This window comes from Musa acuminata, chromosome BXJ1-5 (assembly GCF_036884655.1).
Source record: "Musa acuminata AAA Group cultivar baxijiao chromosome BXJ1-5, Cavendish_Baxijiao_AAA, whole genome shotgun sequence".
NCBI classification, from domain to species: domain Eukaryota; kingdom Viridiplantae; phylum Streptophyta; class Magnoliopsida; order Zingiberales; family Musaceae; genus Musa; species Musa acuminata.
In genome coordinates, this window is record NC_088331.1 from 4,258,538 (window position 1) to 4,280,016 (window position 21,479).

General features: G+C 36.9%; 3 protein-coding genes across 4 annotated transcripts; 2 read left to right on the top strand and 1 right to left on the bottom strand.

Annotated features, from left to right (window-relative positions):
- Window positions 1–819: 819 nt before the first annotated feature.
- Window positions 820–2,946, top strand: LOC135673124 (alpha carbonic anhydrase 7-like). The gene is made up of 7 exons (XM_065181892.1): window positions 820–1,228; window positions 1,293–1,510; window positions 1,587–1,693; window positions 1,835–1,937; window positions 2,128–2,295; window positions 2,379–2,432; window positions 2,655–2,946. The coding sequence occupies exons 1-7, from the start codon at window positions 1,144–1,146 to the stop codon at window positions 2,736–2,738; spliced, it is 819 nt and encodes a 272-aa protein (XP_065037964.1). The 5' UTR covers window positions 820–1,143; the 3' UTR covers window positions 2,739–2,946.
- Window positions 2,947–4,046: 1,100 nt separating this feature from the next.
- On the top strand, window positions 4,047–8,149 carry LOC135673126 (uncharacterized). 2 transcript variants are annotated; one of them, XM_065181893.1, is made up of 2 exons: window positions 4,047–4,390; window positions 6,819–8,149. In XM_065181893.1, exons 1-2 carry the CDS (start codon window positions 4,169–4,171, stop codon window positions 7,968–7,970), a joined length of 1,374 nt encoding a protein of 457 aa, XP_065037965.1. In that variant the 5' UTR covers window positions 4,047–4,168; the 3' UTR covers window positions 7,971–8,149. The 2 variants fall into 2 exon arrangements, with proteins under 2 accessions (XP_065037965.1, XP_065037966.1); XM_065181894.1 differs by having other exon boundaries at window positions 4,048–4,384.
- A 1,871-nt stretch (window positions 8,150–10,020) lies between these two features.
- LOC135673127 (uncharacterized) lies at window positions 10,021–21,252 on the bottom strand. Its single transcript, XM_065181895.1, has 12 exons — window positions 21,052–21,252; window positions 19,466–19,525; window positions 19,340–19,393; window positions 19,166–19,226; window positions 18,978–19,054; window positions 16,733–16,782; window positions 15,578–15,660; window positions 12,610–12,680; window positions 12,372–12,525; window positions 11,110–11,252; window positions 10,926–11,015; window positions 10,021–10,367 (listed from the first exon to the last, which is right to left on the bottom strand). The coding sequence occupies exons 1-12, from the start codon at window positions 21,241–21,243 to the stop codon at window positions 10,272–10,274; spliced, it is 1,131 nt and encodes a 376-aa protein (XP_065037967.1). The 5' UTR covers window positions 21,244–21,252; the 3' UTR covers window positions 10,021–10,271.
- Between the last annotated feature and the right edge of the window lie 227 nt (window positions 21,253–21,479).

Below are 21,479 nucleotides of genomic sequence, written 5' to 3' on the forward strand. Positions count from 1 at the left end.
AATCAATTCGGGTTCAACATTGGATATCAATCAGTCCAAATATATGATGCATAACTTAGATCCAGGTTCTAAACTTACCAAATTAATATTGTACATATTCCCCTAATTCAGTATTCTATACAAATTCAAAAAACGAATAGGAGTGAATCAATTATTCTGAGCATGATGCAATTAGTATGTCTATTTTCTTCCAGAAAGGAAGAAAAGAAGTTTCTTAAAGTAAAAGTAATATTATGGAATAGTGGTTATGGGTGAAATAACAAAGCCTCTCAGTCAAAAAGCCTGAAAAATGTAATATGGTAGGTGACTTGGTTTATGATCAACAATAGGCAATGAAAAAAGTGGTGCCTGTTAATTGTGTAAGATATGACCATTTCTAATGTTTATGGTAAGTGATTTGACTTCCATTGTTCATGTTGTAAAAAGCAGAAGCTTAACTTTCAACAAAATTTTAATTGTCTTTGCCATTATGTCAAATCTGCTACTTTGCTTGTTCACCAAGATATGACTGTCCCAAACTTCATATTTTCACACACTATATATATATATATATATATATATATATATATATATATATTCACCAAGATATGACTGTCCCAAACTTCATGTGTGTGTATATATATATATACATATATATATATACATATATATATATACATATATATATATATATATATACACACACACACTTGAGAAGTGTATCACAGAAAAAATTCTTATTTTGCAAGAAAATTTTTGGAATCTTCTCAGTAAAATGAAAGGTTTAATTCCTAGATTGTCTCATCCATTCATGGAAGGTCAAAACAGGAGAGGTGATATTGATTCATGGAAGATTGGTTGACCATGAGGTTAGTATGGGATTAATTCCCTTACTATTCTTTTTATATAGATCAATGGAGAAATGTGAAACGTGCAGGGAACATCGCAGTACTCCATCAATCTTCCTTGTTATATTAGTCATTAGCAGTACAAGGTCAGAAAAGAGCGCTTAAGACGAATTCTTCCACCAAGAAACGCAGAAGGATTCTTCCTTAGACTTGCCGGGAAAGAAAGAAATCTTCCACTATTTATAGCTCACAACCTTTGCCATCCTCATCCAATCCTTCTTTCTTCTTCTTCTTCTCCTCCGTGAAGGATCACAGTATGGGGCATCACAAACCTGTCATCATCTTCAGCTTTCTTACCATCTTTTTCTTGCAGTCGGTGCTGGTGGCCTCTCAAGAAGTTGGTATGTACATGTCTTGCCCTTCGTTCCATCATGCATTCGTTCTTGACGAGTCTGTGGCTGTCAGAGGACGAGAAGGAGTTCAGCTACGAGAAGGGGAGCGAGACGGGACCAGAACACTGGGGCGAGATCCACAAGGACTGGGCTGCCTGTGGCAAGGGTCACATGCAGTCCCCCATCGATCTCACCCACAAAAGAGTGCAGATCCTCCCCCATTTAGGTCGTCTTCGCCGCTCCTATCACCCGGCCGAAGCCATCCTCAAGAATCGCGGTCATGATATCATGGTAAGGAGCTGTCTTTTCTCTCTCTCCCTCTCCCTCTCCCTCTCTATCCATCTAACTTGTTTCTTACCGTGCAAAGCTCAAATGGGAAGAAGAAGCTGGAGGCTTATGGATCAACGGGACGGAGTACGCTCTCAAGCAGCTGCACTGGCACTCGCCCTCCGAGCACACCGTCGATGGCCGCAGGTGCTTCATCTTTCTCTCGGTTTTCTGCTCTTTTGGGGATCAACGTCGAGACAAGACATTGACTTGGAAATGAATTCACGTATCATCGAACTCGGCTCATCCAACTCACCTGCATGTGATGTTATTCTGATACTACCGCAGGTTCTCCCTGGAGATGCACATGGTTCACGAGAGCACCGACAACAAGACCGCGGTCGTCGGCATTCTTTACACGATTGGCCGCCATGATCCCTTCCTCGCCAAGGTCTGTTCTTGATGCTACAGTTCAGTAAACCATCCAACAGATTCAGCAGTAATCATAAACAAATCCCTGCATTAATTACGAATAAATGATTCAGGGGAGCGAATGACATTAATAAATATTATTCCCATATCACCTGAACGAGTTCACAGATCGTTCATCTCATCTTTGACTTAATAATTTGCATGCGCAGCTGGAGAGGTACATCGAGAAGATTGCAGACAAGCACGAGGCCGAGGAGGCGGTGGGCATGGTGGATCCGAGGCACATCAAGAGGGGAAGCAGGAAGTACTACAGATACATGGGGTCCTTGACCACTCCACCTTGCACTGAGGGCGTCGTTTGGACCATCGTAAAGAAGGTATTGCGATGTGGAATTCATCTGCTTATTCTTGAAGATGATTTGGATTGCACATGAGGATGAGTTGGCTTCGGTGTCGACAGGTGCGCACGGTGACAAGGAAGCAGGTGGCTCTTCTGAGGGAAGCTGTGCATGATGTGAGCAACACTAGTAGCTTTCTTAATGTGCATTTATATCCTTAACACAACACTCGATAGTGTGTGGATTTTACTAGCATAGATTACGATCAAAATATAGATTTTTATTTATATACTTAACTCAAAATCATGCAGATGTTCTTCATTAATTTAAGTGAATGCTAGATTACCATCATATTCTATTGGTAATTAGGAAACTAAGTGTACCTACTTATATTGCAGGACTCAGAGATGAATGCGAGACCCACCCAGAAGATTAATGACAGGATGATAGGCTTATATCGGCCTCGACCACATCAACAATGATGCTGGAACATGTCTTATAATTTATTTTTTGATGCTACACCTCTTGAAATAAGAACAAGTCTTGATTAGTTTGGAAGATTACCTAAACGATCGGCTATTCTATTAATTATTTGTTTGATGACCTCTTCAAGAAAAATTGCTGTGCGAACAAAGCTGTAGTCAACTTTGGGGACATCAATCAAGGAATAAAGGTTTCCATTTTGCAGTCTCATGAAGAATTCCTTATAATTTTGCTTTTACTTTGATTTCATATCACTATCTCAAAGGTTAGTAATATGAAATCCAAGATTAATCTCATTCTTTTTTTCATTTAATATACTATAATATACTATATTAAATATACTATATTAAATATACTATATTAAATATAGAAATAATCTTTATGCATCTAATTAACGATATGTATCTTTTGATATAATTAACGATATGTACCTTTTGATAATTAACGATATGTACCTTTTTGATATAATTAACTATATGTACCTTTTGATATAATTAACGATATGAATCTTTTGATATTTAAACATTTTTGTTTAATTTGCAAGACATCATCTTTAATCCTTCTATCTTTAATTCTCCTAATAACTTATAAGCGAGATGCTATACTTTAACCTTTAGAAGAGGTCCTATCTATTTATAGACGAGAGCAAAGGGTCTAAAATAAGTTATTAGGAGAGTTCCGCCCATTAAGGTTATCTCCTAAAGAATCCTATTTTAACTGAACTTCTTTGCTATTCATCAATATATCTTACTTAATTAAATATAATCACATAATCTAACAGTATATACTTCAATATCATCTCTCCAACCCCATTACTACGTAATTATATTTATTGTATGATTCCATCAGAATTCTATTCAATTAATTCACGTATGTGATCCATTCAATGAACTAAATTATTGTTGATATAATACCTCTTAATTTGATCCAAATACTCATTCTAGAAGCTAATCCATTTTTTTTAGGAGTGTGATCACTACAATATATATATATATATATTTATATATATTGATTTTTTTAGAGAAAATTGGACTTATTTTTCTTGCTGCTTATTGGATGAGAAATTTCTTTACCTTATGACCCTCTATTTATACCCATCGTTCGCGTGTTTGTCATGTGATCCCATAGGGCGGCGGACCCAAACCCTGGTACGGTGGTCGCTGTCTGGGTAAGACAGGGATCCACGACTCAAAGAGCCGCCGTCCACCGAAAACCCCCCACATGGACAGGAAAATAGTAATAATAATAATAATAAATCATAAAAAATGGCAACATCAGAGGAGATGGGGTATGAAGTCACTCGAATCGAACGAACGAGATGATCTGAACCCACCACGGTCTCCGTCCAAGACTGTGTTAGTGGCGACGGCGAGGTGAAGCGAATCCACTCCGCGTTCCGATTTGGGCCGAATAATAGCATTGCTTCCCGATGCTGCTTCCTTCCGTTATAAATGCTTCCCCCTCGGCCACCTGCGAGACGATGCTTCTGAGATCGTCGCCCTCCTCCTCCGCCTTCCGCTACGCTGCTCGCCGCATTTCCGCCGTCCGCATGGCCGCCACATCCACCGCCTCCGAGGAGAAGGGGGCTTCGTCCGTAGAGAAAGAGCAGCGGAATCAGCTTCCGTCGAACCCCCCTCCGTTGCAGGTGCAGGTTTGATCCGTTATCTAGGTTTTCCGATTGGTTTGTTGGCATCTTGTACCATTGTGTGTGTTGATGACTTTGTTAGATTGGGTTATACTTGATTTTACGTTGGTTGTGATTACATTAATCGATCGTTTGGATCTGCGCTCGACTCAAATTTTAGGTTTTGCTTCAAGAAAATTTAGGTCTTTGTGCTTTTGGGCATGTAGATCCTGTGTTGATTGTACGTAAGTGTCGGTAGGCTTAGTTGTAGATCCTGTGTTGATTGTACATTAGTTGATTAGGGTCCTGACTAAATCGATCTTGGTGGATGATGCTCTTATATGGATCATCACATACGTTTAGTGAGTCTCTTTACCATGCTTTGTTATGGGACTTGAAGAAGGGTTCATGAGTGCAATCACATGCCTTTAACAAGTCCCACTGTGATATTTGGTTGTACAACTGAATGAATGGTTCATGAGGGCAAAAAAGAGTTCATCTACGTGTACCAAGGATTCGATTCCAACACTAGATGTTCGTCAATTTCACATAGAGTCAACCTCACTGTGTGCTTCATATGTTGATTTTGTGAGAGGGTGAGTACATCTAGAAATTTATTGGTATAGAAGTTTTGAACTTTAGGACAGTGTTCTGTCTTGGCAGATACAGTAAGCCTTACCTTGAATTTGTTTGTTTATTGAGTATGATAGGCAAACGGAAAAAAAAAATCCAACGTCAAACAAACATAAATCACTAGTTATTCCTCTTTGCACCAGCTCAATCACATGATGGAGATCATAATTAAGTTCTTTGAATTGGATGAATGAACTCACCATACTGTAGACTTGCAAGGGTTGTTTTTTTGGTTGAAGCTCAAAGGCAACATAGATGAATCCATTCTGTGCTCCAATTTAAGTGGACCATTGTTGCTAGGGTTGTGATGGGAAAGAATACTTGTGATGAGGGTTGCTAGGGTAGGAATATCATCGTCATTGTATAGCATGCTTTCTTCTTCTTTTTTTCTATAACCCGGTCTCTTTATTGATGACTAAGGGAAGCAAAAGAGCTCATCTAGCCATGTCTCAGAGAGACATGTTGCTATATTCATGACAGTGGGCCATAGAAATCAGTTCTAATGTGTGATAACCTCAATTTTAATGGTCTCGAAGTACAATACTAATCAATATGATTTACTAGAGAGGGCACTAATAGAGTGAAAAAAAGGTGGTAGAAAGGAGACCAATAGATTTAGAAGGAATATCACACAAGGAGAAGAAAATAACTATTCACCTGACCTAAGAAATACGTTTATTCATTAAAAGCATTTGTTTCTCACTCTTCACCTGTAGTTGACTCCCACATTTGTTTATTTGATTTGTGAGCATGTCCACATCATATTATAATTTGAGCACTGTAGAGTTTGCCTCTCCACTTTTTTCAACAGTTTTCTTTGTTTCCAGATTTTCATCTGAATTATGGATCATAATAGTACGATTGCTTTTTTTTCATTATAGTATGACTGCTTATCTGATACCCTTTGACACAATAGAAAGGAATGTATTAATAACAAAATGACTAAATGCAATTAAGATAACAAAAGATGCAAAATAGAGTTAAAGAAAAACTAAAGGCAGAAGCTTTGGGGGGAAAAATGTTAGATTAGAAGGTGGAAGAAACTCTTATTGAACAGAAAAGTATAATTAAGGTTACCTGGCCTGAAGAAGCATGGTTTCTTTTATAAAAAAAATTGTCATATCTGATTCATAAACTCTGGATGAGTCACATATTTTAATACATGATATCTCATTCTCAAAAGGACTGTCCTAAAAGGAAAAGCAAACTATTGATCTATTTTGGTATCTGGAGGTTTCTTTCAGGAGAAGCGTACTGATTCTCCAAATCCAGATTCAACAAATTTGTACACATCTGTGACCCCAAGACATTCTCCAAATAAGACCCTAAAGATTAAAAGAGCATGTCTTTCTTAACTAGAACTGATTCCAAACTAAATAAATCTCTATCTTGGATATTTAACTATATATGATGAAAATCTAAGAAAAATTGGAGAAAAAGTGCTTTACCAACTTAATTAAAGTCATCCATAGTCATCTAAGACTTTGACTAAATCCCCAGCTGAATCAACATCACTTATGTGCATTTTGATAAAGTATACTAGCATACAAAATGTCTTGATTAAAGCATCATACGTGATCTTCTTACAACTTGTAATTAGATATTTATTGGTTTTTAGTAGGAATGTCTGCTTCATTTGTAAACTTTTTGTTTCTCTGGTCATCTTCTAGAAAAGAGTACAAAGCTCTTTATTTACTAAGAATATAGTCAGGTAAATCTACATGCATGTCATTTACTAACAGACAATAGATGATTCAATGCTTCGAGCAATAGTTGGCGAGACAAGCCACTTGTGGGGAAACTTACTGTTAAGATTTCTCAGGTTGCTAAGCGTCTGGAGAAGTTTAAGACGACTATATTCACTCAGATGAGCATGCTTGCCATTAAACACGGAGCAATAAACTTAGGTCAGGGTTTCCCAAACTTTGATGGGCCTGAGTTTGTCAAGGAAGCTGCGATTCAGGCTATAAAAGAAGGGAAGAATCAATATGCAAGGGGTTATGGTGTTCCTGAACTTAATTCGGCCATTGCAGCCAGGTTCAAGAAAGACACTGGTTTAGAAGTAGATCCTGAGAAGGAAGTGACTGTGACATCGGGGTGCACTGAAGCAATTGCTGCAACCATGTTGGGGCTGATAAATCCTGGTGATGAGGTGATAATTTTTGCCCCATTTTATGATTCGTACGAGGCAACCCTATCTATGGCTGGTGCTAAAATAAAGTCTATCACTCTTCACCCTCCCGATTTCGCTGTCCCTGTTGATGAGCTCAAGTCTGCAATCACAAAGGACACACGAGCTATAATGATAAACACGCCACACAATCCTACTGGAAAAATGTTCAGCAGAGAGGAATTGGAGCTGATTGCCTCTCTCTGCATAGAAAATGACGTCTTAGTCTTCACAGATGAGGTTTATGACAAGTTGGCATTTGAAGCTGAGCATATCTGCATGGCATCTCTTCCAGGAATGTATGAGAGGACAGTGACCATGAATTCTATTGGGAAGACATTCTCCTTGACTGGATGGAAAATTGGATGGGCTATAGCCCCACCACATCTGACATGGGGTTTCAGGCAGGCACACTCGTTCCTCACGTTTGCCACGTCGACTCCGATGCAATGGGCAGCTTCAGTAGCTCTGAAGGCACCTGATACTTATTTTGAGGAATTGAAGAGGGATTACTTGATGAAGAAAGAGATACTTGTGGAGGGATTAAAAGCGGCAGGTTTCATAGTGTACCCATCAAGCGGGACGTACTTTGTTGTGGTGGATCATACCCCATTCGGGTATGAAAATGATGTGGCCTTCTGTGAGTACTTGATCAGGGAGGTGGGTGTCGTCGCCATTCCAACCAGTGTATTCTACCTCGACCCGGAGGAGGGAAAGAATTTAGTAAGATTTACCTTCTGTAAGGATGAGGACACTCTGAGGGCTGCAGTTAAGAGGATGAAGGAAAGGCTTCACAAGAGATGAGTTTCTTATGCTGTGCTTTCAATGATGTGCTCAACACTCTGATTCGCCCAGGGTTTTTAGGAAAGGATAAATTGGCCTTGTTGCCTGGATCTTGGGATTGTTCTCCCTTGCTGTTTCTGAAGTGTCCTGTTGAACTGTGAGCTGTTTTAACTTTTCAGATACGATGCTTTACATTTTAATCTTTGTCTCCTTGGTTTAGGTCCCTACCTTTCTCTTGCCCAATCTTAAGGAAATGTGATTCTGACATACATAGTTGTCCTGATACATGATGCTAACCTACTTTGGCCTAATTCATTCACTCATTTTAGATGCAAGGTGTCCAAGTCTGATTTTGTTGTTGCACGTGGATTTAGATTCAATCCTTTTTCCTTTTTATGTTATGATTCATGTATACTATGTCCTAATTTAATCTTGGTTATGTTAAGATTTTGACAAGGACATCGAAAAAATTATAATATTTCGATTAATCTGACATCAAAAGCGGATAGGATTATAATTATTAGTTTTAGTTTAAATATTTTAACTAGTGATTTAAGTAAAAGTAAGTTAATGGGTCAGTTATACTTAAATTGGTTTCTTATTATAGAATTTTTTATACTGTCGCATAAGATTGTATCGTTTCGAAGTCAATTAAATGTCAAGAACGTTTCCATGCTTTCCTCGACCATAAATACGTTCACGCGATACCTTACCCAAGTCGGCATCCTAGCTGGCAAACGCTAATTATCACATCTGTCGAATGCTAATTATCATATCGGTCGAATGAGATCAAAATATCAGCCACATGGCTGACAAACACAAGACCAGCGAGCCGGCATCTTAATTGACGTAACGCTAATTATCATATCGGTCGAATGAGAATGAAACGTGGGTCAATTGCAGAGTGACATATCTGCTGAGTGATGATTAGATGTGACAGACATGATCTAATGCGGCTGTTTGTCAACTCAAGCGATGGTCTAATCATAATCCTAATTTGCCCTTTCTATATTTTGTTCTCAATTCCCTTATATTTGTGCGACCTGCCTATTGAATTCCTCTTCAAAGGAGCTGCTAATCTGTGCTTAAATGGCTCAGTCCGGTATCAAATGACACCCAAACCCCCATCAACCCCGCTCATGCTACATAATTTCTCTCTCTCTCTCTCTCTCTCTCTCTCACTCTCTCTTAGTCAGTCTTCGTGTCCGATATCATCATTGTTAATAGCAATAGAGGCCATGGCTTGGTCAGTGTCTTTTGCATCGTCACTGGAACCAAAAATGGCGATTCCATCGATCGAATCTACTTCTACATTTCATTGATTTACAGCTCATCCTTACCTCTTTTGCTTACTGCTTTTCTATCCACATATGGATATGATAGAAGTATACAACCCATCTGCTAACAGGCCTCATAATATAACCTGCCATATATTTTCTAATCCCAAGAAGCTTGTTAGTTGACATCTAATCAAATTTTCACATAAGACTATCGCCTAAGAAATTGCTGTGAGATTATGAGAATATTGTATTTGGCCATATGTGCTTAGAACAATGCTTCATTAAGGCTTCCTGGAGTCACAAGATTGGCATTAACAACCACATAACAATCATTATGAATCAACAAAGACAAGATCCTCAGGATGCAGTCATGCATACAACATGAACTAAGTAGTTGGAGATGCCTGGAAAATATCCTATGCTGTCCAATCTTACCTCTTCTTTGCAAGAGACCATTCTTAGACAATACTAGTCTAGAATTGTCTGGACCAATTCAAGTGCATGAGCATTTACATACAAATAACAAATGGAAACTAATCATAGAAATCGAGACAGTAGATGGAACACCATAAAATGCCTACCAGAAGCCACAAACTGGTTACTGTGGCTGGCTGCCTGGAAGAATTACAATGTGAATTGAATCCTGATTAGAATCCAACTCAGTAGTTTTGCTTGCTAAAATTTGCAGTACTACACAAACACTTCTTTTTTCAACATATACTATAAAGAGTCGCTACTGTTTTTTGCTGATCTTGACTTTTTATTGGTGACAACTGGCAGCTTGAGGTCTATGAAACTAGAAGTTAAACATCTATATATTAAACATAGCCTTTCAAGATCTACTGACACACGAAAACGTTATGTATCCACATCTACATGAATTTATAGAGATGAAACATTCACAGGCAAATGGAGTAAGAATGAAAACATTGTAGCATAATGCAAGATGTTAATCAGACAAGACCTGAATTACAAATATATGTCAAAAGATCAGTAATTGAATGGGATCCTGGATCCCTAGTCATATAACGATGAAGTCTCACTATTTCTGCATTGATAGGCTCTGAAGACTTGATCTAAGTGTAGCCTGGAAACCTGCCTGAAACCCTTGTGTGTATGCTGCATTCTTCAGGCTCATCTGCAATGATTTTCTGATATCAAATTGCATGCTAAAGACAAAAAAGATGTATTACAGGCTTCGCATCCTAAATTTTATTTTCAGGCCTAAATGACACAAACATCATTTAAAGCTCCTGATGGCTCGTTCTATAGATCCATCAGATAATGCAGCAGCTACCAGATGCATTTAGATTTCTATTGATTCCTATTTGTCAGTTTCTTCTGCAAAAAGTTACGACTCTGCTTATTTTAATGTTCATAATTACTAAATGTGCAATAATTATTCCATGAGTGATTGAAGTAAATCAAACTGCTTCTGCTAGTTGTACTTTCTGTCTGTTGTCTTGGCTAAGATGAAAACAATAGTAATGACTTTTTCGAAAGGTGATTGTCACAGTTAAAAGATGGTTGGCTGTTTGATTAGTATAAAATTAACTTTCTTTACTTAAGAAACATCAAAATCAACCTATGTGATCTGAAACTAGTGAGCAAAAAAGCGGAAATGGTTTCAGGCACTGGACAAGTTGTCATTGTCCTAAGACTACCCACAAGTATGGTTATCATGCTTATCACTTACCATCATGTGCTCCAAGTCAGAACTGACACGTCTTTTGACAACATCTGAAACTGAAGGTGCAATTTGTGGATCATTTAGATCCTTAGTTATCTGCGAAGGTGATTGATAATGGATGTATCAGAACTTGATATGATATTCGTAGATGGAAAAGGCAGAATGAAATACACCAAATTAATTCGGCAACCTCGTTCAGAAAGGCTGTGGATGTTTTATCCATGATTTCCTTCACGAGTTTCTCAATATTGGTAGCTTCAGCCAATGGATCTATTGAGCTTTGAACTTTCTGCAACTTCTCTTTTTGTAAAGCAGCCAGACTTTTGGCTTCTCCTGCAAGTACAATATGAAACCATGTCAGATTTAGAAGACCAAGGGACCCCAAGAACAAGAATATGAATATCCACAAACATATGAAATGTGGAAACTTCACAGTCTTTTTGTGCCTGTGTTAACAACATAGAATTTGCTTACTTTCCAGCACAAGTGAGATACTTCGACATATAAATGGACTCTTCTACAATCTATACATTTGTGTTGATATATTTAACAGATTGTGAATAAATAATACCTATACAAAACTTTTTAGGGCATGCTGAATGGTAGCAATATTTAGATAATTGGGACTTCTAATTTACTCAATGTTATTTGAACTTTGAAGTTCCTCTTGTAAACCATTTGTCAATCATATGGATGGTTGTTATACACTTATGCTTATTATGAGACCATGGATTTGTTTGTTTAAATTGTACATAAGATAAAATTACAATAAAAGGATAAACATGTATCAATTCCATGGCAGTTCCTATTTTCATGAGATCACCTGCTGATATTTAGGTATCCTACATCATGCCCACAGTTTGTAAATTTGCACTATCTTGTCACTATCATGGTCTAAAACTGCGGATGGTAATCAGGCTGTAGAAAATTATGAAACCAGAGAAAATGGCAATCAAAGAGTATCAGCTAGATCTTAACTGATTTGGCTCATCAAGGCTGATTCCATCCAATCTGATCCAACAATCAAATTTCACTAGATTGAATCCTGAGATCCAGGTCAATGACAGTCCCAAATTCTTAAGCTTTACTAATAACAACTACAGAAATGAAGCTGCAACATTAAAATACTTAGAGAGAATATAATTATCCTTCAAATTACGTAACTGGTCAAACAACCATAACTTGGAACAAGTAGACCAAAACAAGTTCGCTTGGTTGCATTTGAATTTTTGTTTCCCAGGCAATTTTATGATACATCAGTTGTGAGAAATCCAGAAGTACAAGGGAAAAAAAGACAGGAACTTTGAACCTTGTAAAAGGTCATATGTTATGCAAAGTCCAAGATGAAATTAAATTACGAATTGTTTACAGTAAGAAGACATAATATGTAAGTAAAAGTTTCTATGGAAAATGTTATTTATCACAAATCATGAATTACTAACGGAAGCTCACCAGCAAGCTTTGTTGGCTTCTTCACTGTAAGCCCATCATTTCCAGTGGGAATAGAAGTAACAGCATTTTCTACTTTATCTGGAAGAGCGGGAACTCCAGATGGAGCAAGAGAAGCAAGATCAGGTGGATTGTCCTTGCCTACCGCTGGATTAGCCTACTACAAGAAATTATTATGATGTACTCCTTTTAAAAGATATTAATATGAAATTTCTGCTTTACTAAGCATGTGTTGAATCACCTCCAAATCCACATATGAGGGTTGTCTTCCTATTGAAATCAGAAACTTGTCCAAGCTGCTTGCACTTATAGCTGTTCAAGTAAACATGGAGGTAATAGCTATTTTAGCACCAAACAGAAAATGATGATAGCAACTTCTGACAAATAACAACTAAAAGGATAGTCCAGTGCATGAAGCTCCCAAAGCCAACATGAGGTTTGTTTAAATAACTAATGGGGAGAAGGAAAATGTAAGTTGATTTCTGTATGTCATGCAAACAAGGAAAGGAAGATTCTGCTGCATCTAGAAAACTAAAACATAAAATAAAAATGTATTAGTGGTGTTCATATTGCAATATATTAAAAAACTCCACTGGATGAAACACTATTGCTTAATAGTTAAAAGAGAAAATGGAAAGAAAATTTAATCATTTAGCACCGACCACATTGTGATCATGAATATATCAACATATACATATACATACATACAATCACATACATATATATACATGTGAGCTTGAAAAGCTATAGCACACCAAAGTGATTCAACAAATAGGACATCATCAACAATTTAAACCAGACATGATATAAATTATATCTAATACAAAGCTTATAGAAACTAGAAAGCTAATGGAATTAAATAAGGAGCTCAAACAAAATAGAAATCTATTTTATTTACTGAAGTTACTTATCGTGTGTAAGTATATTAGCCCCAAGATTACCTCTGATGTTTTGATGACAACAAAACATCAACCTATTTAATTTGATATGAAATCTCAGAATTTTAGGACCATACTGTGCCAGATTGCACTTCATGTTGTTAAGATCAACCTGAAAGAGAAGCTAATCATCTGCTAAGGTGGACTGCAATAGCTCAGTCCATGTGTAATGTCTCTTCTGTGATGTCAAGTGCAACATGTCTAGGTGAATCACATGGTGCTCAAATTTAGTCATTAAACCCCTAACAGTGATTATTCGGGGAAGGCTTTGAACTTCAGAGTACTTGTGGGCTTGGATGACAAATCTGAAGAACTGGCTATCCCCTTTCTAAGATACTCTACTTGTATATCTTGAATGACCCTATATAAAGGTTTGTGTTGCTGAGATAAGAATATTAAGATGAATATGTGATGTTACTATAAAAGATAGGAAAAAATATTTTTATTCGTAAACAACTAGGTATCGCTTCGATAGAGGATGAGATAAGAGAGAATCGTTTAGGATGGTACAAGCATATGCTCAGAAGACTTATAGATATAGTAATTAAAAAAAGTAAAATGATTAACATTAATGATAAGAGGAGAGATAGAAAAGGACTTAAAAAGATTTTAATAGAAATTATAAATAAATATTTAAATACTCTAGACTTAACTAAACATATTATTTTTACAAATATCAATAGTGACAAAAGATCAATGTAGTCGACCCCCAATAGTTGGGACTTACGACTTTGTTATTGTTGTTGTAATCACCCTGAACCTTAATTTGCACTGATTTGAGAATTTTATGTCATATTCCAAACTCTTATTTATTCTAGAAATTGTAAGGATTAGCTCTTGAACAGTTGGAACTTTGAGAAAGACAATGGAGTAAAGGCATGGTCTTTGCCAATGAAAAAGACAATTGACCATAAATTGCTAGAGACCAGAATGAGGATATCCAAAGAGTAATCATCCACTGGTTGGGTTGAGCCTTTATGAAAATTGGCTGAGGATTTGTCAACTTTTAAATGTAGCAAAAGTAGGATTAAGAAATGCATTCATGTGGCTGCATATGTAGCGGCAATCATGTAATCACATGCAATGGCTCATGCAATCTCAATATAGAACATATGTGTAGAGTATGCAACCATGTGTCTAACATTTGAAGGCTGTAAGTATTATTGTTATAGAAGAAATAGGCCAGGGTAATGTTAAAATTATCTCTCAAACCTTTATTAAATTTTTTTTGTAACAAAATTCTTCATGATGAGCATAAATGCCTTCCAATGTCTAAATGAATCCTTAATTTGACCAAAGATTATTACTCTTAATAATATGAACTTGATTATAGGTACTTAATTAAGTGTATTTTGAATAATTAAAAATTATTTAATCTCCAACGTGGGCACTATATGAAGCCGCCACTAGCAAATTATTATAGCTCTTTAGAATATTGAATAAACACAAGTATAGAGGATGAATCATAGAAATACATAATGTCGTAGAGTGATATGAAAAGGATGCGGCGAGGAGTTGTTGATGTCAAAAGCTTGACACTTGTTTTTAATCTGAAGGGATCATTCCAATGTAGCTGTCAGCAAGATGGCCTTTTCGTAAAAATTAAAATATCATTTCCTTTTATTTGTAGGGGAAAAAACACAAAAAAAAGCTTGCCATACATGGACTTGATCAATGTCAACACAAAATAACTAATAACCCAGTGAAGATCATAGGCGTGGTCCTCAAAGGAAACTCCACATAGAAAAGCGGATCTGGAGGTCAAATACATAAAGATAATTGAATCAAATAAACTAAAGAAAATATGGAAAAAAGAGTGGCCCAATGCACGAGGCTCTCGATAATGAAGATTCCAAAGCAGATCAATATATGGAGTCTTGCCGGGTAAACAGAGAGGTCATTTCCATGACTGCAAACTTGGTCATCCAGACCATAAAGAAGCAATCTTATGGTGGTGCTAAGGGTTGTCCTCTTCTACCCCACTGTAATATTCCAGTTACATATCCCTTATAACTAAAACTGATGAGTTATTGAGCACTTTAATATATTAGATTGCCCAGGAAATTTATGAGACACTAACTGTTATGTAGCAATTGAAAACCTCAATTGATCAAGGACACCCATTGAAACTGTAACTGCTAAAAGATGAAGCAGCAAAACTCATTAATCAGCTTAAGTTAATGGTGGTACAAATGATGTACTATAATGCAAATAAGATAAAAAGAAAAGATTCTGAAAGAAGAATAAATCAAATAAAATCTTGGTACTTACAAAGAGTCACTTCATTTGTGAGTGGGTGGAAATAGCAGGACTGTTGAGATTTGAATCCTTGATCCAGCAATAGTGAGACATCTCTGGTAAAAATAGATAAATAACTTGCTGAGAACATCAGCAGACTCGCACAAAAAGAAGATGGAAGAAAGATTGCAGCAATATTTTCATTAGAGTACATTAGACTATTGCTATCATTTCATATACAAGAAAACATATTATAACAAAGCATTCATCAAACGAGCTGACAAATAGAGCAGAAACAAGAAGGGGCCATTGTTGGTGTACTGCAAAAGTTTGAAATAACCATTTACCCTCAAAATTGTAATATTTCTGGTATACTACTAAAGATTCAAGATATCCAAAATTTTACCCATATCATTAACTACTATTGACTAATGTTGGTATTAACTCATATTAAAGCTAAGTACATATTTGGTTTACTAATGACTGTTGCCGAAAGACCAAATCACTTCTAATCTGTATGCCTAATTCTCTATGATGTGTGAAGGAGGTAAATCGAAAGTCATAGAAGAGCCTCTCTAACGAAAGAGAAGGGAACTGATTGGAATAAGATGCCTCAAACAACTTTTCTGTCAAGCATTCTTTCACTTTTGCCCTAAGGTTAGCTGAGTGGTCCATGTCAAGGTTTGCCACATCCTTAACATAATTCTTTAGGTTTTCCATGATCTCATCTGTGGTTAACTCAAAAAATCATTGGTAACTAGATCTTCTAGCAACAGAGGCCCATGGTCTGCCATAAATAAAATCACTCCCTTGCTCTGAGGGGTGAGAACAAAGGGGGAGATGTCACGTCCCTCCAAGGTGCAGCAACACCAGGAGACTGAGAAGTGAGAACATTCAATCAGGGAGGAGATATGGTTAGAAGGGGGCTGCACCTGAACCTCCAACTTCCCCACTCATAAAGTGCTCAGAGTTCTCTCTTCAATGCCAGCCCAAAAGAGAGTAAAATTTCCAACTCTAAAATGTTACTCTCAACTCTGAGGTCTGAAGTAACAAAACCATATTGACATACAATTTGCTGTAAAATAGTATTAATAACAAACTTGAGGTTTATAGAGAATTAAGATTAAAAGATCAATTTACATTTTGCTTATAAACAAGAATTGTCAATAATAAATTAGTAATCAATACCTTGCAGAATCATTAATTAGTGCAAGTGGTGTTACACATCCTAGTGGTACCTGGAAAAGCAGCAAAAAACAAGTTACATTAATTTCAAAAGGCAAACGTCACCATATATAGTGGGCATGAAGTTGAAACTGTCAGGCAAACAACTTTTTGAAAGATGGCAAATGAAAACATTCATCATTAATTTACTATCATCATTCATGCTTAATCCTGGCAATATGTGATCAGTTATACGACAGAATTCAACTACAAAAAGCTTCACATTAAACTCTAAATTTCTACAACTAGCCATCACATAACATCAACAAGTTCATCTCACGGCGTAAATCAAACAAGCCAATGAAGACAATCCTTATAAATACTAGAATTACATATCTACAATTATATGATTAATATAACAACAGAAAAAGAAAAGGGAACACAAAAACAGGCAACAAAGGAACAGTCCTTAGATAGAAACAGCTGCAACTGTCACAAGGCTCCAAATTATTGAATGATTTTAGCTTCTGAGTAAAAGCTTTAAATACTTTCTGACCATCCAAAGATACACCGAGTCACCAATCTTTTTAAAAGGGATATTAAGTCATAGATAAGTTCACCACTATAGTGCTAAGATTTTCTCTTCACATCAAAAGGTTTAGAGTTAAGGTCCATTTTAACCGTTGTGGTTTTGGCCATGGATCACTTAAGCCCTTATGGTTTACTTGTGTCTAAAATAACTTCTACATTTTTAAAAACGTAACATACAAGCCCCTCCCGTCAAGTCTGATTTAACAGACGTTAGAGCCAGCTTACGTGGCATGCCGACTCAGAATAAACCATTAATATAATGACATATGTAATTTAAGTTTAAAAAAGGGTTAAGATCCATTTTAGCCCATGTGGTTTTGGTCATGGACCACTTAAGCCCTTATAGTTTATTCGTGTCTAAAATAACTCCTATATTTTTAAAAATGTAGCATATAAATTCCTACCGTCAAGTCTGAGTTAACAGACATTATAGTCTGCTTACGTGATATACTGACTCACAATAAACTATTAATATAATAACACATTTAATTTAAGTTTAAAAAAAAAACTAAGACCACCATCAATGGCAGGAGGAGATGTCATCGTGGAAGCGACCACCAACAGCAGCAGCAAGCCACTGCTGTCTAGCAGGGCGTCGTATGCACGCAACCTCCCCCGAGTTGACGATGAGCTTAGGAGCTTCCGGTCCTACCTCAGGTGGATGTGCGTCGACCAGTTCGACGCAAGGCACGCTGTGGTCTCTTGGGTGTCTTCATCCTCACCGCCTCCCACTTTGTCTTCTCCTGCACCCACACCTGCCGCGCTACGATGTGGTGGTCCAACTCTCCCTTACCTCCGCCTCCGACCTCTCCTACCTTTGCCTCTCCGTCTTTGTCCGTCGCTGCGACCTCCATCACGTCCTCTTTCTCGACAAAATAAACCTTAACCATTTTTAAAATTTAAATTACACGTGTCATTATATTAATAATTTATTGTGAGTTAGCATGTCATGTAAGCAGACTCTAATGTCTGTTAACTTAGACTTGATGGGAAGGACTTATATACTACATTTTTGAAATTGTATGGATTATTTTAGACACAAGTAAACCATAAGGACTTAAGTGATCCATATCCAAAACCATAAGGGCTAAAATGGACTTTAACTTTTTTAAAATTTAAATTACATGTATCATTATATTAATGGTTTATTGTGAGTTAGCATGCCACGTAAGTAGACTCTAACATCTGTTAACTCAAACTTGACAGGAGAGGCTTATATGCTATATTTTTGAAAATGTAGAGGTTACTTTAGACACGAGTAAACCATAAGGGCTTAAATGATCCATAGCCAAAACCACAAATGCTAAAATGGACCTTAACCCAAAGATTTATGTGATCACCATAAGCTTTTTAGATATTCAAGAGACTTTATAAGATAATTATAACTTGAAATGTTTTGTAATTACAGTGACTGACTGCATCACATAGAGGCAACCCACCATTGCTAGGTAGATCTAGCTCTCTTAGTTATAGGCCTCAAATAATTTAATTAAAGCAAAAGCATTATATTCATAATAAATGTGTATACACATCTCACTCATTCTTTATGTATTTATTGGATTTAGTGGTATAGCAACCATTCAGTTGAAAGAACCAAGGTAATATATCTGAGATATGGCCAATATATTCAGAAAAAACAGAAAATCTAATAATAAAGGCCAATAATAGTAAAACAGACCTGAAGTATTTCTTGCAAAGCTTCTTCAGCAGCCATTCGCAAACCTCCTTTTCCAAGGCCGAGTCTTTGGGACAAAACTAATTGGCACAAAGTATATATACCATAAAGTTCCATCCATTAACTCAAATGCATCAATTAATATGCAACTGAATCATGTAACATTTGCACCACTGAGTAAGCATATGTACCTTTTAAGTCAATGTTTGTGTTTGCAAGAGCAGAAACAACATAATATCTATGTTTCTTGTCCTGCAATGGACATGCATAATGTTATTTATGTAGATAGAATGCCAAATTAATTTTACTGTTGTCATCTACATGCTTCTTCAGAAAAGTTTTCCATTTCAGGCATTGCATATTACCTTTAACAGCAAATTTTTACTTAATGCGCCACCCAAATGTCCAACATACTTTGCCTAACAAAAGGAAACAATTGTTCAGGAATTGTTTTAATAACATGTAAAAGAGGACAACTATTACATACTGACCTGAGCCTCAACAGTCAAGACAGCAGGATGATCATAGCAAAAAAAATCAATCTGAAGTTCCTGTATAAGAGAAGACATTAGACAAAGAAGTGTTTGTTGGATAGTATAAAACCAGAATCCATTAATGAAGCTAGGGTTTGTTTGGTTGCCTATAACTGGAACCCTTATAAGATATATTGTGAAAGTGATACTTGCAAAGAGCAACTTCCAAAGTGACTCTAGTTCACAAAAAAAAAGTAAGAAAAATCTTTTATTTTAATCACTTCAACTGTTTATTTATAATTGTTTAGATCAGGGTTTGCCGTACCGAGCCGTACCGCCCGGTATGGGCGGTACGTACCGGTCCGATAGGTTTTCGGTACGTGGACCGACGGTTACCGGTCTGAGCTGTAGCAGTTACTGAATCACTGTAGCAGTTACTGAATCACTGTAGCAGGTGTAGCACTGTAACAGTGCTACAGTACTCGGTACACTGAGATTATACCGCTCGGTATATCGTACCGTACCGGTACCGAGCCCAGATCAAAATACCGGTACGATACGGTATTGCGAACCTTGGTTTAGATAACTGATAGATCATTGGAAAGTGACTCTAGTTCACAAACAATAAAAAGTAAGAAACACCTTTTATTTTAATCACTTCAACCGTTTATTTATAATTGTTTAGATAAGTGATAGATCATTGGGTAGCATACAAGAGCTAGAAAATCAGCACTCCGATGATCGGACATAGCTAGAAAGTCTATGACTAGAATCAACTTGTGGGACGATCTGACAACTACAACAACAACAAGCTGTAATGTTCCAACATGTTAGGGCTACCTAACAATTACTCTACAATAATGAATGAAATTAAATTGAAAATTCTGCAAGAAGCTTTAAAACATCCATAAATTCAACGACCCCTTGGCTAAAACCTAATCCAAACAAAAGTCAACACAAATCTAATTCTAACAGACATGAACATATGAGCACTAGAAAATATATCAACCTATACTTTTCACGACTAGGTGGTCTCTAATGTAAAAAAAAAATGATTTTTTTTTCTAGAAAGTGAGACAATCAGGACAGCAGGAAACTATGTTTCATTCATTTGATGCACCATGTTTATTCAATATTTTGGGAGGAGACAAAAACCATCCTATTATCTCGTAAAGCTGAATGGCAAATCAGTCAAAAGATGAGGCCACAAGTTGTGCAAGCGATCCCCAAACCATCATACGAACTTTACAATTCACATTTCAACAAGCAGATAAAAATAAGCTTGTGGCATTTTGTAGGCAATCTAAGTTCAAGTTCGGCTATCCTATATGAACTCGCAGGCAAATTAGGGTTGGACCAACAACCAATTTGGAACAAATGTTCTCGAGAAACCGAAAACATACCTAAGGAGAGTTGTTCCTTTTAAGATACAATGAACAAACGACTTCTGACCATGTGCACTTATCAAAAGATCGATATGCTACAACATCGTTGAAGACAAAACATTTGGATGACATGCAGTGATATAAAATCGGTTTACTCCCTTGACGGCAGGCGGACATGCGATGGGTAACACAGCGACGGAAGGGGTACAGGAGGCATACCTTTAAGCGAGCAAGAAGCTGATCCTTGGTATAACCCATGTCGATTTGAGGCGACCGAGGAAGAAGAAGAGGAGAGCCTGCGCTCAGTTGTGATCCGATGGCAGATAGACAATAGACTAGGGCGACCTCGAGCCCACCCAAGAAATGGCCAATCTCATCCGACCCGGTAGGATGGCGATGGGTCCGACCCATCAACACAGAGATCCGTCATTCCAGACCCGCAAAGTTAAACGGTTCAGTTGGATCATGTTAGAATCTTCCTAACGGACCACACATCGATCCGGTCAAATGTCGGATTCTTAATTGAATCGATATTGGGAGGTAAGTTTCATATTTCTATCTAACAATTATATTAATTTTAAAAATAAAAATATTTAATGACATGTAAAAATATAGAAGACAATTTATTCTTTTAAGATACAAAATGC

Bases quoted from the DNA above. Each gene is read 5' to 3' on its own strand.
- LOC135673124 (XM_065181892.1), top strand. From the start codon at position 1,144: ATGGGGCATCACAAACCTGTCATCATCTTCAGCTTTCTTACCATCTTT. The intron at 1,694-1,834 runs GTGCTTCATCTT...ATACTACCGCAG, and splicing joins CACACCGTCGATGGCCGCAG to GTTCTCCCTGGAGATGCACA. The intron at 2,296-2,378 runs GTATTGCGATGT...CGGTGTCGACAG, and splicing joins TTTGGACCATCGTAAAGAAG to GTGCGCACGGTGACAAGGAA.
- LOC135673126 (XM_065181893.1), top strand. From the start codon at position 4,169: ATGCTGCTTCCTTCCGTTATAAATGCTTCCCCCTCGGCCACCTGCGAG. The intron at 4,391-6,818 runs GTTTGATCCGTT...AAGATTTCTCAG, and splicing joins CCCCTCCGTTGCAGGTGCAG to GTTGCTAAGCGTCTGGAGAA.
- LOC135673127 (XM_065181895.1), bottom strand. From the start codon at position 21,243: ATGGGTCGGACCCATCGCCATCCTACCGGGTCGGATGAGATTGGCCAT. The intron at 16,783-18,977 runs GTCTGTTTTACT...CTGCTTTTCCAG, and splicing joins CTTTGCAAGAAATACTTCAG to GTACCACTAGGATGTGTAAC. The intron at 11,016-11,109 runs GTTGCCGAATTA...TCACCTTCGCAG, and splicing joins CCACAGCCTTTCTGAACGAG to ATAACTAAGGATCTAAATGA.